The sequence below is a fragment of the Ovis canadensis genome, chromosome 21 (genome assembly GCF_042477335.2).
Source record: "Ovis canadensis isolate MfBH-ARS-UI-01 breed Bighorn chromosome 21, ARS-UI_OviCan_v2, whole genome shotgun sequence".
Lineage (NCBI taxonomy): Eukaryota > Metazoa > Chordata > Mammalia > Artiodactyla > Bovidae > Ovis > Ovis canadensis.
In genome coordinates this window covers 40,389,446-40,406,949 of record NC_091265.1, presented here as the reverse complement: position 1 = coordinate 40,406,949, position 17,504 = coordinate 40,389,446, and the positions used below count along the sequence as shown (strand labels likewise).

Sequence of the window (17,504 nt, the reverse complement as noted above, 5' to 3'; positions counted from 1 at the left end):
AACCCAATATTCTGGACAACAAGTGATATTTTCCGGAAAAAAAGTTAAGAATGGGGAAAAAGAAAGAAAATAAATGCTGAGTGGGCACAAATCCTTTGTGTGAATGGCACAGATTTGCATTCTGATGGATGGTAGTACCACAGCTCATACATCTGTATATTTATTTTATAGTTTTAAGATATTTAAGTGATTTAATTCATGATCTTTCATTGTTTCCTTTTTGTTGCCACCTTTCAAATGCCTGAGATTACTGCCATGAAGAAAGTCATTATATATTTGGTTTGTAATATATAGAAGAGCTTAGAGAACTGTAAAGCAACTATGCAAATAGCAGATACTTTTCTTGCTACTTTGCTTGTCAGAATGGAGACACTAGCGAGTATGTTAGGATCGTGTGATTCTCTGAACAGTTGAGTTCCTCAGTAACTAGACCGAGTCATAAAGGATAAACTTTATGAGCTTCCCTGGTGGCTTGGTGGTAAAGAATCTGCCTGCCAGTGCAGGAGACATAAATTTGATCCATGATCTAGGAAGATCCCTTGGAGAAGGAAGTGGCAAGCGATTCCAGTATGCTCCTGGAAAATCCCCATGGACAGAGAGCCTGGTGGGCTACAGTCCATGAGTTAACAAAGAGTCGGACATGACTTAGCAACTGAACAACAGCAAACCTTAAGGGTTCCAAGAAAAAACTCAGCCCAGCTCTTATTAGACAATCTAACCGCAGGCTTTTTTGAAACAGGTGACTCTGGCTTTTTTGTAACAGCTTAATGTGTATGATGACTTGCAGTTCGTAAACTGTTTGAAAAGAGTCTGAGAGCAGTGGATGCTGAAATTTTGTAGATTTTGAGCCTGCGGTCAGGCCCCTAAGAGAGTGGTATGTCTAGGGTAGCCTGAGAACTGACATAACCAAGATTCCTAATAGCATAGGTATTTAAGATCTAAACCCTAAATCTTTATTTCTTTCTGAACTTCCTAATTATCATGACATAAGATAAAATCTGCAGTTTTATAATTATTTCATGTTTTTATATGTCTTAGCTTATTTGATCCTTCCAACCTCCTTTGAGACAGGTAAAGATTATTAGCTTTGCAGATGAGGAAACTGAACCCCAGAAAGGATAAAGGACTTGCCGAAGATCAAATAAGGAGTGTCAAGTCCAGGTTTTTTTATTCCAAGTCCAATACTCTTTCTACAACAGCATGGCATATACATTTGGAAATTTATGGGGACCACAAAATATCAGTTTCACTTTAGACTCTAGGAAAGGACTTAGACATCTGTGTTAAAAAGCACTTAGAATCAATTAGTAAGATAGGAATAGAATCTTCATCCTTAGAGAGTTTTACAAATCATAAGACTCTCCAGCCTAATCCGAACAGAGGCTACAGGAAGAGCTAAATGACTTAAAGGCTCCTTCAGCTCTTAAATTTGAGAATCCATATTTCAAGGGCAGATCATCATTCCAAGAGTTTTGATTACACTGTTAAGAATAACTTACCCGTATTAAAGCATCTGTTTCTGACAACTGGCAGGTTTTACTAACAATCAGGTCCACTTTTGAACCATGACTATAGAAGGAACAAATGTTCTCATGCAGTCCATCTTATCTTGGAAAAAGAGAGTAATACCAACCAAATGAATTCATGCTGGCTCTGTAGTAAGCGTGTGATCCCCTCCAAGCAATTTCAAGGGAAAAGGCCATCCAATATTAAACTGAGGAATTTGATTTGCAGATGAAGTCATTCATCGTGTGGCCACTAACCACAGTTATCCAACTGATAACCGTGCCTCTCTTTGAATTTGAGTAGGTTTGATTTAAATCACTAGTTTTCCTACAAAGAGCACAGTTTTGTTTTTTGTTGTATAATCCTATATAATAGTCCTTGCAAGTTCGATAGTTATAGCATGCATTTCCTTACAAAAGCACAATACATTTAAGGCAGTAATTTTGATATCCCATTTTTGTAGCATATTAGAAAACAGAAGGATAATCTTTTAACAAGCAGAGCTAATTGTAGCAGATGGATTTGAAGTTACTGGAGAAGATGGTGAATCATCTTCAGAGTGGAGATATGAGGGTTATTTTGTATTGTGTTTGCATAGTGAAACTATTACCAAAATACATTATCTTTGAATACATACTTGTATTTTGGATGTTTTTTCTTAATCAGCATATGTAATTATTTTAACACAACAAGCACATGTTTATTTTAAAATGTAATTACTATGTTTTCATTTAATTTTATTTCTTTACATATAGCTAGATTTGTACCAAAGAGAATATGAAGCAAAATGTTAACCATGCTCACTCACTCAGTGGTGTCCAACTCTTTGTGACCCCATGGACTGTAGCCCACCAGGCTCCTCCTCTGTCTATGGACTTTACCAGGCAAGAATACTGGAGTGGGTTGCCATTTCCTACTCCAGAGGATTTCCTGACCCAGGGATTGAACCTGCATCTCTAGCATCTCCTGCACTGGCAGGCAGATTCTTTACTACTGTGCCACCTGGGAAACTCCATAAAACAGAATTCTGTCTTTTAATTTAAAAGATTTTTAAATGCACATACATAGATTATTTCAGATTAACAAAAGAAATTTAAAATATAATCAGCTAACTTCACTCTCTTCTTTTTGTTTATATACAATTTGAAAGTAAACCTGAATCTTTCCACTTTTCAATTCCCAAATGAATTCCCCCCCCCCTTTTTTTTTAATGAGTTCACTTTCGTTTATACAAAAAACTTTTCCAGGAGCTATTCAGGCTAGTTCAGCCTCCATGTTCAAAAAGGTACACATATTTCCCTGAGAAAGAAATAGTAACCAAATGTAAAAGTAACAATTTAAGGAAAATCCAGCTTGAATGGACAAGAATAATTTCCAGCTAAAGTGTTTTCTGGGCTTCCTGGTGGCCTAGTGGTAAAGAATCTGCTTTCCAATGCAGGAGACACAAGTGCCATCCCTGGGTCAGGAAGATCCCCTGGAGTACGAAATGGCTACCCACTTCAGTATTCTTGCCTGGAAAGTTCCGTGAACAGAGGAGCCTGGTGGGCTACACTTCATGGAGTCGCAAAGAGTTGGACATGACTGAGCAACTCAACACCCGTACACAGGTGTTTTCTATATTCTGTATATACCACCTCACTAATTACTGTCTGGAGTATTTATCCAGTCTTTGGGTCCAACTGTACTTTCTGAAATTTGAAAAAAATTTTTTATTGCAATAGAGTTCATTTACAATGTTGTGTTGATTTCAAGTGTATACAAAGTGAATCAGTTATACATATACACATATACTCTCTTTTTAAAGATTCTTTTCCCATAATAGTCCATTGCAGAGTATGGAGTATAGTTCCCGGTGCTATACAGTATGCTCTTACTAGTTATCTATTTTATATATAGCAGTGTGTATATGTCAGTCCCAATCTCCCAATGTATCCCACCCCTCATTATCCTTTAGTAACCATAAGTTTGTTTTCTACATCTGTGACTCTACTTCTATTTTGTAAATAAGTTCATTTGTACTCCTTTTTGAGTCTATGTATAAGTGATAGTGTATGGTATTCATCTTTCTGTTTCTGATTTACTTTGCTCAGTATCACAACCTCTAGGTCCATCCATGTTGCTGCAAATGACAGTCTCTTGTTCTTTTTAATGGCTGAGTAATATTCCACATGAAACTGGATTGAATACTGGATTTGTCCAGGTCAGCAGTGACGGTAGAAATCTTTCTGAACTGCTATTAAATGTTAGAATCTCATGCAATAGTCTCTAATGAACCAGGAGGCTTCCATGACTCCTTCTATTCCTTGGTGCTTTTTTCTCTATACTCTTACCAGCCAATATTTATTTGCTGAGTGATTTAACCATAGCACAGTGATTTATCATGACTGACATTGTTTGCAGAATAACTGTTGGATGCCCAGGTGAATTCTTCTCATCAATTAAGGCTTAGTAGTCTTGTTGACTGGACAAATAAGGACTATTGTCATTACCATGACTATTGTTATTGAATCAGGTATTGGGATTTGACAAGAAAAACTGGATTATAGATTCTTGGCTTGATGGGTTCTACTCAGAAACTTTTCCTTAACATCATCTTAATACACAATAGGACATTTTTATCTGCTGTGGCTCCGTTAGAACTCTGATTTCTATATTTGAATGAGTTATACTGATCTCTATCATCATTAGATGGTTTTTTAGCATGAGAATGAATGTGGAAGGGCTAAACTAATTATAATTTTCACCCGTGATTGAGGACAAAAGTGAACTATCGGCTGTTGTAATCAGATTGTGTGTTACTTGACTTGTTCAGAGATGGAAGGTACTATGAAATTAATGTTTGGCAATAATAAGAGTTACCAGTTATGCTGCAGCTTTTAGGTCCCAGGCGCTTCCCATACACTGTCTTAGATAATCCTCCCAAGACTCCTGTGTTCCCAAAATATCCATTTTACAGAATGCTTGTACCCTTCCCCATCCCTCCAACCTCCCAGCCCCTCATAAACACCTGTTTACTTTTCGTTTCTATGAGTTCGACTTTTTTCCTTTGCTTAATGCCATGTTTAGGCGCAAGTCAGTGTACATTTCGAGCAGTCGATGCTGAGATATTTAGCACTGCACTGCCCTCTTGTGCTTTTGACCACATTTACAGCATCAAGGCAATTAAAATCTCACTGCCTTCTTTGCACTCAATCTTCCCTCTAGCACTTCAACAGTTGAGTTTGCCTGCTTGTTTTAAATTTAAATGAAGGTTTATGAAGGCTCTTGGCAGAGAATGGTGTCTTTGTCCACACTGGAATCCTGAACACTTCCTCCCCTGCACTCAAGATTTTCTCCTCTTCATTGCTCTCTCTTAATACTAAATTGTATAAAAGAGGTAAAAAGACCCCAAAGCGGACAGTTTCCAAGAGCTCAAATATTCGAAAGAGAAACTGCAATATCTATTAAGCTGCAAAGTTGTGTGTGTTCCAGTATTTCATTTTTATAATTAGTCAATTATGAATTCCCAGTTATAAATAATCGATGTTATCAGATCTGAGAGGAAACACATTTGACAAACGGTCAAACCAGTGAAAAACCTAATTCAAGGCATCCTTAAAATGACTTTAAACAGAAAAAAAAAACTCTGAGAAATTTAAACTGATAAAAATGCTGACATGTAAAAAGACTCCCGAAGTAAACCAAAATAACCATTAAAAAATAATAATAACTGAGAAACTTGCTTTCCTCAAACTATTATTTTGACCTAATTGTCCTCTGAGCCAGTTTGATTTCAACCAAACTGGTTTCTTCCAAATCATATTTTGAGAACTTGTTTCTAATTTGTCTTTGGCCAAATCCCATGCTACCCACACAAGCCAATCAATATAAGGAATTTAATCATCCAAATGAGGGTTTTTTTACTTTTTACCTAGAAAGGTATGAATTCAATTTGTCCTCCCTTATATATCCTGCTTGATTTTTTAGTGTTTTCATAACCATGTAATTTAATCCTCACAAAAAGCTAGGAGATTATTTCTGTTTTACATGGGAGGAAATGAAGTTTCAGTGAGGTTAAAGGATTTGTCCAAGGCCACATGGTTAGAGACCCCAGATCTTTTAGGTTCTGTGTGTGCATGCTCAGTTGCATCCAACTCTTTGCGACCCCACAGACTGTAGCCCACCAGGCTCCTCTGTCCATGGGATTCTCCAGGCAGAATACTGGAGTGGGTTGTCATGCCCTTTCCAGGGGATCTTCCCAACCCAGGGATCAAACCTGAGTTTGATCCTTTTAAGTCTCTTGCAATGTCAGGTGGGTTCTTTACCACTGAGCCACCAGCGAAGCTCCTTTAGGCTGTATGAAGAGAAGTCGCTCAGTCATGTCCGACTCTTTGCGACCCCATGGACTGTAGCCCACCAGGCTCCTCAGTCCATGGAATTTTCCAGGCATGAATACTGGAGTGGGTTGCTGTTTCCTTCTTTAGGCTGTATACTGGGGCCAATTCCATCACAATAGTGGCAAGAATGTAGACCCTGCCTTGCCCTTAGGGATGGAGCCTATAACAGAGTTTAGGAACTTTTACACTCAGTTTCAATGTACTAACCAGGTGTTCACAGAATTTTGCTGTGGAATCTGAGGGAACTGAGCTTGTTTTTAGGGTAGATTGATATATCTATCAGTCAATTTCTGTGTGTGTATGTGTGTTTAGCTCCTACGATATGACAATATAGAAAAACACACAAGGATTTTTGACCAGGGCTACCAAGTGTGTAATGTTCTCAAACATTCTGCTCTCCAAGTTGTGCAATATGATCAAGGAAAGCCAACCCACATTTGTTTGTTCATTCATTCAGGAAACATCTATTTAGCATCTGTGCTGTGTCAGGTACCATCCTAGGTGTTGGGGATATAACAGTGAGCAAAACAAAGTCCTACTTCATAGACTGTTCATTCTAGCAAGACAGTAAGTAGTATACAGCAGAGTAGGTATTTGAGGGATAAATCAGATAGCTTTTCATAGTGACCACGGCCAATACTCAGGAAAAGGAGAAGTCACTGAAAGTTCAAGGAAGTATGTTGCTTATGGAACCACAAGTGATTGAGGTCAAACTTTTTAACGTGTGTTATACCAGAGGATATTTGTGTCATTTGGGGGAATATCAGTTTTATGATAAGAGTAAGACTAGAAATGGATTCAGATCTTGATTCTTGTCTTTATTAGTTGTGTGATCTGAGATGTGTTACTCAGTGGTTTTTACTGTTTTCTCATCTGTAAAATGGAAATAATATTAGTACCTATCGTATCTCTACCTCATAGAGCTACTATGAAAACTAAAAGGATAGATAAGATATAGAAAATTTAGCACAGTAACTAACACAAATCAAGAAATTAAATATAACTGCTGTGTCAGTCAGGATGCTTTCTGTTGCAGGTGATAGAAATAAAAAAGTTACTGGTCCACATAGTTATATCAAACAATGCCTTTGGACCTAATCATTCTGTCTATTATTTCAGCTGTGTTCCCAAGAATAAGTAATATCTGAATACAAATTCATAAATATCGAGCTCTTAAATATGACACGGTTCCAAGCACTTTGTACGGGTTGTATTATTTAATCTTTACAACACTCAATGAGTTGGGTGATATAACCATCTCATTTTACAAGTGAGGAAACTGGGACACAGGGAGGTTAATAGCTGGAAAGAGCAAAAACTTTTATTTTAGAACCTTTGCGCTTAACCATTACACAGAATCCTTCTGAAGAAATTAATAGGTGAAGAGGATAGAGTTTCAAATAAGAAAAAGTAAAGTATTATAGATAATTTTGACTTCTCATGTGACTAATAAATTCAATGAAAAATTGTGGGCTCATTTATCTTGGCACCCAAAGCATTTAACCAGCGTGCACACAGAAAGCAACTAATAAGTATTTCACAACTGAACTGATTCAGCATTAGCAATCTTCTTTACTCTCTGCTTTCTCCTTAAGTATTTTAGCTTTGTATTTGCTAAGCTAACAACTCACCTTGATCAAAAGTATTAGCCAACAAGCTTAGGCACATAGTTATTTCATTTTAAAAAACTCGAAAAGAACTAATAGTAAACACCCCTATATTGAGATCAGAAAGGACTTTCTAACACTGAAGTGGGTCCCTGGAAAAGAAAAATTTCCACCTTCTCTGGCGCCCTCTTGTGCTTTGTCATGGAAACTAATCCAAAGTGCTGATGCTTCCAGGAGTTGAGAAGAGAAACAATCTTAAAAAATTCAACACACACACTCTTAGAGATTAAACTCTTTTCCGCCCATCTTTCCATGTTACACTAATCAGTGCTTGTGTCAGGAATTGTAAAATATTGTGTAACCTGGTTTTACCTAACCAGGTAGGCTGTAATTTATCTACTGCTACTGCTAAGTCACTTCGGTCGTGTCTGACTCTGTGCAACCCCATAGACGGCAGCCCACTAGGCTCCCCCGTCCCTGGGATTCTCCAGGCAAGAACAATGGAGTGGGTTGCCATTTCCCTCTCCAATGCATGAAAGTGAAAAGTGAAAGTGAAGTCGCTCAATTGTGTCCGACTCCTAGCAACCCTATGGACTGCAGCCTACCAGGCTCCTCTGCCCATGGGATTTTCCTACTCCGGTACTGTTGCCATTGCCTTCTCCAGTAATTTACCTAACCAGTTTGAATTTCCTCCAGCTCTTATTCCTAGAGATTCATACAACCTGTAAAATGAACTTATGTGTTTTTTGGAAGCATGTGTGACTTGTGTTATCTGGCAGGACTGCCTTCTCTCTCTCTCATCCTTGGGTCAAGGCTCTGATTTCCTTAAAAAAATTTAAAGCTGCAGGAAGCTGTCTTTGGAAGAGGGCAGTCCATCTACTTGTCCTTGACAAAAGGGCCCCCTGAGGTAGTGCTGCTTATTCATCAAAGTCTTGCAGTTTTCACTGGTTCACTGGTACTACTTTTCAAGTCCCCCTTTCATGTCCCCCTGCATCACTGGACTCTGACATGTGAGCACTGGAAAGCAATAGCGGCTCAGGAGGTAAAAATGCAAGTGATAGATTCTACATTGCCTTAAATGAGCTGTCCTGCCCCAGCAGTTGGCTAAACAGGCTCAGATGTTTCAGATTATTAAACTTTAGCTGGAACCTGCATTATATTTCCATGAAACTGAATAATGATGATATGAAAATTATTAATAATAATGACTGAATTTTATTTAGTGCGTAATAGTTAAGCAATAAACACTAAATACATTGCTGCATGTTTTAAGGCAGCATCTTGCTTCATTTTCACAAGTCTCCTAGGAAGTAAGTAGTGTTATAATTGTCATTCACAGATAAGAAAACTGAGATGCAGAGAAGTTACATAATTTGAGAGACACCATAGCTTTGAGAGAATCTGTCTGCTATAATTGTCTGAGCCACAAGACTACAGTTCCAATGATGGCTCTACTACTTTCTAACTGTGTGACTTTTGGTTATTTGCTTAATCTCTCTGTGCCTCAGTTTCCTTGTCTATAATAACTTGTGCTTCAGAAGCATATTGCAGGTATTAAATGAGCTAATGGTCCTTAGCATATCGTTAAGTGCTATAAAAGTACTTTTACAAAAAGAAGCAAAGCCTAGGTTGGTTTCTTAATGGATATTGTTATGAAATGGATCCTAATAACATGTCTAGGCAAGGTGAATTTCTTCTGGGTGCAGCACAATCATCAAAGGATCTTTAAAAACTACTGATCCCAATTCAATAGGTCTAGGGCAAAGCCCAAGCATCTTTATTTTTCTGAAGTTTTAAGAGATACTCATCTATAGCCAAAACTACAAGTCACTGCTATAGTACTTAGATGTTGACAAAGATCTTTTCCATAATAAGGTAATATTTATTCAGGGGTTACTATATGCTATATACTGAGTGCTTTATTTGGATCATCTCATTTTAATCCTCTAACAAAAGCTTCATGAGTTAGCTAACTACTGTCATCCACACTTTACAGACGGGAAAACCAAGGAAAAGAAGGTAAGGAACTTGCCCAGGGTCATTTACATAGCTGGTGGCAGAGTGGGGATTTTAAACCCAGTGGACCAATACCATGGCCTGTACATTTAACTAGCAGCTTAGACTACCTTCCCATATAGGGTCTAATTTGAACTTTGAATAAATCTTTCACATAAAAAAATAAAAACAAACTTGCACATAAGCCTGTGCAGTAAGCTGGTTTTGCCATTACTCATAGTTTATAACTGCAGAGACTAAAACTAAGGACTGGACCAAATATACACAGCTAGTCAGTGTACAAGCTGAGGCTTACACCTGGGACTTATAACTTGAAATCCTATTCTCTTTCTCTATTGTCACAGAGAACTTCAAATAAACCAAAGTATTAGTTGCTCAGTCATGTCTGACTTTTTGAACAGTAGCCTGCCAGGCACCTCTGTCCATGGAATTCTCCAGGCGAGAATACTGGAGTAGGTTGCCCTTTCCTTCTCCCAAATAAACCAACGTAGACAGTTCTTTTATAAGATCTTTCATATGCTTTACCTTCTCTTTCCTACAATGACTGCTTTGATCCATGCCATCATCCCCTCTGGCAAAAGCTTCAACCAAAAGCCCTCTTCTATCTTTATCTCTTTTCTGCACACTACTTCCAGTTTCTTCATCTACTAAATGCAGAGCTTATCAATCTTTAGATTAAAATTTGGCTAACATCTGTTTTGTCTGCCATTTGCAGTAGGTTGAACGGTGGCTCAAAAAAAAAAAAAAAAATATATATATATATACATACCCTAGCCCCTGGGACCTGTGAGCGTGACCTTATTGGGGGGCGGGGGGAGTCTTTTAAAATGTAGCTAAGGAGTGGCGCGCGCACGCTCTCGCGCACCCCTTGCTCCCACAGTCCTCTTTGCGTAACCTGTTTTGCATCCACCTCGTGGCAGAGCGCACGAATGCAGTGACGCTCAGAAGCCCCGCGCCACCCAGCAGGCCACAACAGTTTCAGAGCTCGCGACTCTTAAAATGGCAGAGCAGCTTTCCCCGGGAAAGACTACGGACCAGGTGTGCACCTTTCTTTTTAGAAAGCCTGGACGAAAGGGGGGTGCAGGCCGTAGAAAACGCCAGATCTGCGACCAAGAGTCCGGAGGTGGGGGCGGCGGCGGCAGCAGCAGCAGCGGTGACGAAGGCAACAGGGTGGTTCGTCCGGAAAAGAAGCGAGCGATCCACACTCCGATGGTCCAGAAGACCCACGGCGGTGGTAAACAGAAGGGGGCTTCCGGGGACCGGAGTAGCGAGGAGGAAGTAGAGGAGCCCGAGAGTCTCGGCGTGGTCTATAAGTCCACTCGTTCGGCGAAACCCGTTGGGCCGGAGGACATGGGGGCAACCGCTGTGTACGAGCTAGACACGGAGAAGGAGCGTGATGCACAAGCCATCTTTGAGCGCAGCTGGAAGATCCGGGAGGAGTTGAGAGGCAAGGAAGATGATAAGATCTACCGGGGAATGAATAATTATCAGAAATACATGAGGCCTAAAGACGTGTCTGCGGGTAGTGATTCCTCTGGAATGGCGAGGAAGGGCCCCATTCGAGCTCCCGAGCATCTGCGTGCCACCGTGCGCTGGGATTACCAGCCCGACATTTGTAAGGACTACAAAGAGACCGGCTTTTGCGGCTTCGGAGACAGTTGCAAATTCCTCCATGACCGCTCAGATTACAAGCACGGGTGGCAGGTCCAACGCGAGCTCGACGAAGGTCGCTATGGCGTCGATGAGGATGAAAACTATGAAGTGGCAAGGGATGAGGAGGAACTACCATTCAAGTGTTTCATCTGTCGCCAGACCTTCCAAAACCCTGTGGTCACCAAATGCAGGCATTATTTCTGCGAGGGCTGTGCGCTTCAGCATTTCCGCACCACCTCACGCTGCTACGTCTGTGACCAGCAGACCAACGGAGTCTTCAATCCAGCGAAAGAATTGATCGCCAAACTGAAGAAGCGTCGAGCTGCAGAAGAGGGCGGTGCTTCTAATTTCCCAGAAGACCCCGATAAGGGTCCAATTCCCATTACTTAATTTTCTCATTATTCTCAAATCTCGAAATGTTTTGTTGTTTTGGAAAAAAAAAAAAAAAAACAAGTGTAGCTAAGTTACAGACCTCTAGGTGAGATCATTTTGTATTTTTCAGGGTTGGCCCTAAATCCAGCCTTAAGTATCCTTCTAAGGCAGAAGAGAAGGCCATGTGAAGACAGAAGCAAAGACTGGTGTCCCCAGCCATAAGCCAAGGGATCCCTGAAGAAACCAGAAGCTGGAAGAAGCAAAGAGCCTCTAGAAGGAACATGACCCCACCAACACCTTGATTTCAGACTTCTAGCCTTCAGAACTGTGACAGAATACACTGGTGTTGTTATAAGCCACTCAGTGTGAATTTGTTATGGCAGCTGTAGGAAACTAATATACCATTTCTTTACCTCTTCTTGACTTTGAGGGTTCATGACATCTCTGGCTTCCCTGCTCATTTGGCTCTGTGCCTCAAATAAACCCTCAGCCTTTCTGGGACTCCTTCACTGTCTTCTGTGTGGGACCCTTGGGTCCTTTATGTGCTCTCCCTCATGTTGCTTCTTTGTTGGAAAGAAGACATGCCATGGCAACAGAAGTTCCCCCTCAGAAGGGAACTGGCTTTTGGGTAACATGGGGAAGGAGATGAACCCTGTAAGGACAGATGGTGTGTAAGCAGAGCACCATTTGCCCATGAGTTCCTTTCTGTGTTTTCTCCTTTCTTAAAAAAATTAAAAAATTATTGTTTGTTTACTTTTGGCTGGATCTTCGTTGCTGCACATGGGCTATTCTTTAGTTGTGGGGGCCACTCTTCTCATGGTGGTGGTGTCTCTTGTTGCAGAGTGTGGGCTCTAGGCTTGCTGGCTCAGTAGCTGTGCTGCATGGGCTTAGTTGCCTGCAGCATGTGGGGCCTTCTTGGACCAGTGATCGCAACTGTGTCCCTTGCATTGGTAGGAGGATTCTTTACCAGTAGACCATCAGGGAATCCCTCCCCCCCACCCCTTTTAATCCCTCCCTGTATTGTTTCCATTAAAGAGCACATCTGAGCGTTACTACCTGCACAATTTATACCTCATTTTTGGGTACCATCTGCAAAGTAAGAATGTTTGACAAGTTGACTCCTTCCTCTCCTTTGGGGGTCACATAAAAGATGAAATATCATACAAAAGTTTTTCATGAGTACCAGCTAAGTGTCAACTACAAATTGGCACTTACCAAGAGCACTGCCAATAACTGAACAACAAAGGCATTTGCCATCTGCCTCTATGGAGACTGAACCCCATGCTGCTCTAGCTGTTGACCTTCAGCAACCCCTGAGGGAGTTCAGGATGGAGTGAGGCACTCTGTGCTCCAGGGAAGCTGGTGGGACAGGTCTTTAGATAGTTGGATGTTTTTAGGAACAGATTTTATGATCTCAATCCTTGCATCTAGAGAAGCACTAACTCCCTTCATGGTGACATCAGATCCTCATGACTAACAAAAAGCCTTTTGTAAAATGAGTGCTTCATGGTGTTGAACTCCCCCTTCACCAAAACCTTATAGACTTTCCCCCACTGCCACTTTGGAGCAGTCTCTCAGAGCTATCTGAGATGCTGCCTCCTGGGCTGCAGTCCTAATTTTGCCCCAAATAAAACTTAACTCACAACTCTCAAGTTGCACATCTTTTTTAGTCAACATAAGTATTAAACACTACCCCAAGAACCAGGACTATATCAGTGAGATAGATGTGGTGCCTGAACTCACAGGGTAGTCTTCCTGGGTTGATGAATACCATGCTTATCCACTTGGACTTGCCCAAGGTCACATAAGCTATTAAGCAGCTAAGATTCACATCTGATTTCAAAGTTCACGCTTTCCACCACATCATGCCTGTTAACCAGTGTTCTGGCATGACCAGGGCTTCCTTGGTGGCTCAGAGGTTAAAGCATCTGCCTACAATGCTGGAGGCCTGGATTTGATCCCTGGGTCGGGAAGATTTCCTGGAGAAGGAAATGGCAACCCAGTCCAGTATTCTTGCCTGGAGAACCCCATGGACGGAGGAGCCTGGTGGGCTACAGTCCAGTTCAGTTCAGGCGCTCAGTCGTGTCTGACTGTGACCCCATGAATCGCAGCATGCCAGGCCTCCCTCCATCACCAACTCCCGGATTTCACTCAGATTCATGTCCATCGAGTCAGTGATGCCATCCAGCCATCTCATCCTCTGTTGCCCCCTGCTCCTCCTGCCCCCAATCCCTCCCAGCATCAGAGTCTTTTCCATTGAGTCAATTCTTCGCATGAGGTGGCCAAAGTACTGGAGTTTCAGCTTTAGCATCATTTCTTCCAAAGAAATCCCAGGGCTGATCTCCTTCAGAATGGACTGGTTGGATCTCCTTGCAGTCCAAGGGACTCTCAAGAGTCTTCTCCAACACCACAGTTCAAAAGCATCAATTCTTTGGCGCTCAGCCTTCTTCACAGTCCAACTCTCACATCCATACATGACTACTGGAAAAACCATAGCCTTGACTAGACGGACCTTAGTCGGCAAAGTAATGTCTCTGCTTTTGAATATGCTATCTAGGTTGGTCATAACTTTTCTTCCAAGGAGTAAGCGTCTTTTAATTTCATGGCTGCAGTCACCATCTGCAGTGATTTTGGAGCCCTCCAAAATAAAGTCTGACACTGTTTCCACTGTTTCCCCATCTATTTCCCATGAAGTGATGGTACCAGATGCCATGATCTTCGTTTTCTGAATGTTAAGCTTTGAGCCAACTTTTTCACTCTCCTCTTTCACTTTCATCAAGAGGCTTTTTAACTCCTCTTCACTTTCTGCCGTAAGGGTGGTGTCATCTGCGTATCTGAGGTTATTGATATTTCTCCTGGCAATCTTGACTCCAGCTTGTGTTTCTTCCAGTCCAGCGTTTCTCACGATGTACTCTGCATATAAGTTAAATAAGCAGGGTGACAATATACAGCCTTGATGTACTCCTTTTCCTATTTGGAACCAGTCTGTTGTTCCATGTCCAGTTCTAACTGTTGCTTCCTGACCTGCATACAGATTTCTCAAGAGGCAGGTCAGATGGTCTGGTATTCCCATCTCTTTCAGAATTTTCCACAGTTTCTTGTGATCCACACAGTCAAAGGCTTTGGCATAGTCAATAAAGCAGAAATAGATGTTTTTCTGAAACTCTCTTGCTTTTTCCATGATCCAGCGGATGTTGGCTATTTGATCTCTGGTTCCTCTGCCTTTTCTAAAACCAGCTTGAACATCAGGAAGTTCACGGTTCACATATTGCTGAAGCCTGGCTTAGAGAGTTTTGAGCATTACTTTACTAGCGTGTGAGATGAGTGCAATCGTGCTGTAGTTTGAGCATTCTTTGGCATTGCCTTTCTTTGGGATTGAAATGAAAACGTACCTTTTCCAGTCCTGTGGCCACTGCTGAGTTTTCCAAATTTGCTGGCGTATTGAGTGCAGCACTTTCACAGCATCATCTTTCCGGATTTGAAATAGCTCAACTGGAATTCCATCACCTCCACTAGCTTTGTTCATAGTGATGCTTTCTAAGGCCCACTTGACTTCATATTCCAGGATGTCTGGCTCTAGGTGAGTGATCACACCATCATGATTATCTTGGTCATGAAGATCTTTTTTGTACAGTTCTTCTGTGTATTCTTGCCACCTCTTCTTAATATCTTCTGCTTCTGTTAGGTCCCTACCATTTCTGTCCTTTATTGAGCCCATCTTTGTATGAAATATTCCCTTGGTATCTCTAATTTTCCTGAAGAGATCTCTAGTCTTTCCCATTCTGTTCTTTTCCTCTATTTCTTTGCATTGATTGCTGAAGAAGGCTTTCTTATCTCTTCTTGCTATTCTCTGGAACTCTGCATTCAGATGCTTATATCTTTCCTTTTCTCCTTTGCTTTTCGCTTCTCTTCTTTTCACAGCTATTTGTAAGGCCTCCCCAGACAGCCATTTTGCTTTTTTGCATTTCTTTTCCTTGGGGATGGTCTTGATCCCTGTCTCCTGTACAATGTCACGAACCTCATTCCATAGTTCATCAGGCACTCTATCTATCAAATCTAGGCCCTTAAATCTATCTCACTTCCACTGTATAATCGTAAGGGATTTGATTTAGGTCATACCTGAATAGTCTAGCAGTTTTCCCTACTTTCTTCAATTTAAGTCCATGGGGTCGCAAAGAGTCGGACACGACTGAGCAACTTCACTTCACTTCTGGCAGGAAAACATAGTTATTCAAATGGGACAGTGGAGGAGAATTTAATAAGAGAAGATTTATAAGAGTGTGGGGAGGGTTAAGGAAAATCCACAGGGAATGGTTCTGTGCCCCAGTGCTAACAATAGCTGGGTCTGAAGAGGTGTGGCGGGGAGGTGGTTACAGGAACTTGGAGAGGGTGTCTGTAGCTGTGAGGGAGATCCGAATGATGGGGTTGTGCCTCTTGGCAGAAGACCAACCCCAGTGACTCTGTAGAGAAGGATATGGGGAAATAAAGACCCTTATCTCACTCTCTTCCCCTTTTCAGATAACCAGTGCCTCCCATTGGCCAAATCCAACTAGAAACTAGAGGACAAGCCAGAATGTTACAAGCTTTAGAGGTCAGCTCTGCTGTCACAGAGAAGGGTGTAGAGGGTAGAAAGTGGGTATGAAGGGGCAAATGAGAAATGCCCAATACACCAGTATTTCACCAACTTTTCCCATTCAGATATTACCTTCTTGAATTCATCATATTCCATGTATCCTATATATTCATCTATTCTTAATATTTTTAAAATGTCCTTACTTTTAAATACCTTATTAGATATATTAATAGGTCACAAAGAGTCAAACATGACTCAGAGACTGAACAACAACTAATAAATGTATTACTAGTAATTCAGGTAATATGTGGCTACCTTAAATAGAAGAAAACCATTAAAAATATAATGAAAAGAAACCATTTCCCCAAATTTAAAAATTAAAATTAATAATTATAAATGATTGTTTATCTTTTGAGGTCAGGTACCATCTGGCCCTGCCTGCTTATCCTGTCCCCACCCCTGCTCGAGGTGTTTATGCTTCCATTTCAGCCATATTGATTTTTGGCCCCTCAAAACCAGCTATTCTCTCACCCACCACAGTGCCTTTGCATAGGTTATTCTTTAGCATTGGTCAATGAGAGAACACTCTTAAAAATGCTAGGGGACTGAATAATACAACACATATAGGACAGTCAGCTAAAAACAAGAGAAATTATGCTTTCCTGAAGACTATTCTAGAATTGCACTGGAATCACTAAACATTTGGTCATTGATCTGGGTGTCCAAGGTCTTGTCCTGGCATCAGACTTTAATTCTATGATCTTACATAAAATATTTAATGGGAATGTGACTCAGTTTTTATCTATAAAATGAAAAAATTAGCATGGAAGCAGGAAACATGTGGGTACATATGCCAGCATCTCTTCACTTCTACAACTTCCAAAAGGGGAAAAAAATTACAGTCAAGAACATGGTAAATATACCAAATCAGCACCTAAACTGCTGAATACAGTTCATGCCTATATTTGTTCTGTGACAAGAATATAGCAAAATTTTCTTCTAAACAGCTAACCTTTACCAAATCTAAATTCTTTGTGCCCCACCAGATATCTTAATAGTGCTACATTTATTTATAGCTCTCCTTTGCAAAAAAGTCATCCAGCATACATATTTATGAATAAATGGGATAATAAATGGGGAAGAAGTATGGTCACCTTGAATACTGTTTAAACCCATTCTTCTTTCTTTTTTAATAGTGACCTCTATTTTCTAGCTACAGCAATCAGAGAAGAAAAGAAACGAAAGGAATCCAAATTGCTGCTTTCCTTGAGGTGGTACTTTCAGACATGAGGAGTTGACCTCATCTAGGCTTCATTCCTCTGTCTACACTGATGGTCAGGATGGTCTCCTTAGTTCTTCTCACTCAGAACTAAGGAGATGCAGTTGACTAAGAAGGGACTT

At 40.8% G+C, this 17,504-nt stretch overlaps 2 protein-coding genes across 2 annotated transcripts in view; both read left to right on the top strand.

The window, feature by feature from the left end:
* Positions 1-17,504, top strand: part of HTATIP2 (HIV-1 Tat interactive protein 2) — a 39,388-nt gene that overhangs the window by 3,460 nt on the left and 18,424 nt on the right. The gene's annotated exons all lie outside the window — the stretch shown is intronic.
* LOC138427138 (E3 ubiquitin-protein ligase RNF113A) lies at positions 10,421-12,234 on the top strand. The gene has a single exon (XM_069566433.2). The coding sequence runs from the start codon at positions 10,505-10,507 to the stop codon at positions 11,546-11,548; it is 1,044 nt and encodes a 347-aa protein (XP_069422534.1). The 5' UTR covers positions 10,421-10,504; the 3' UTR covers positions 11,549-12,234.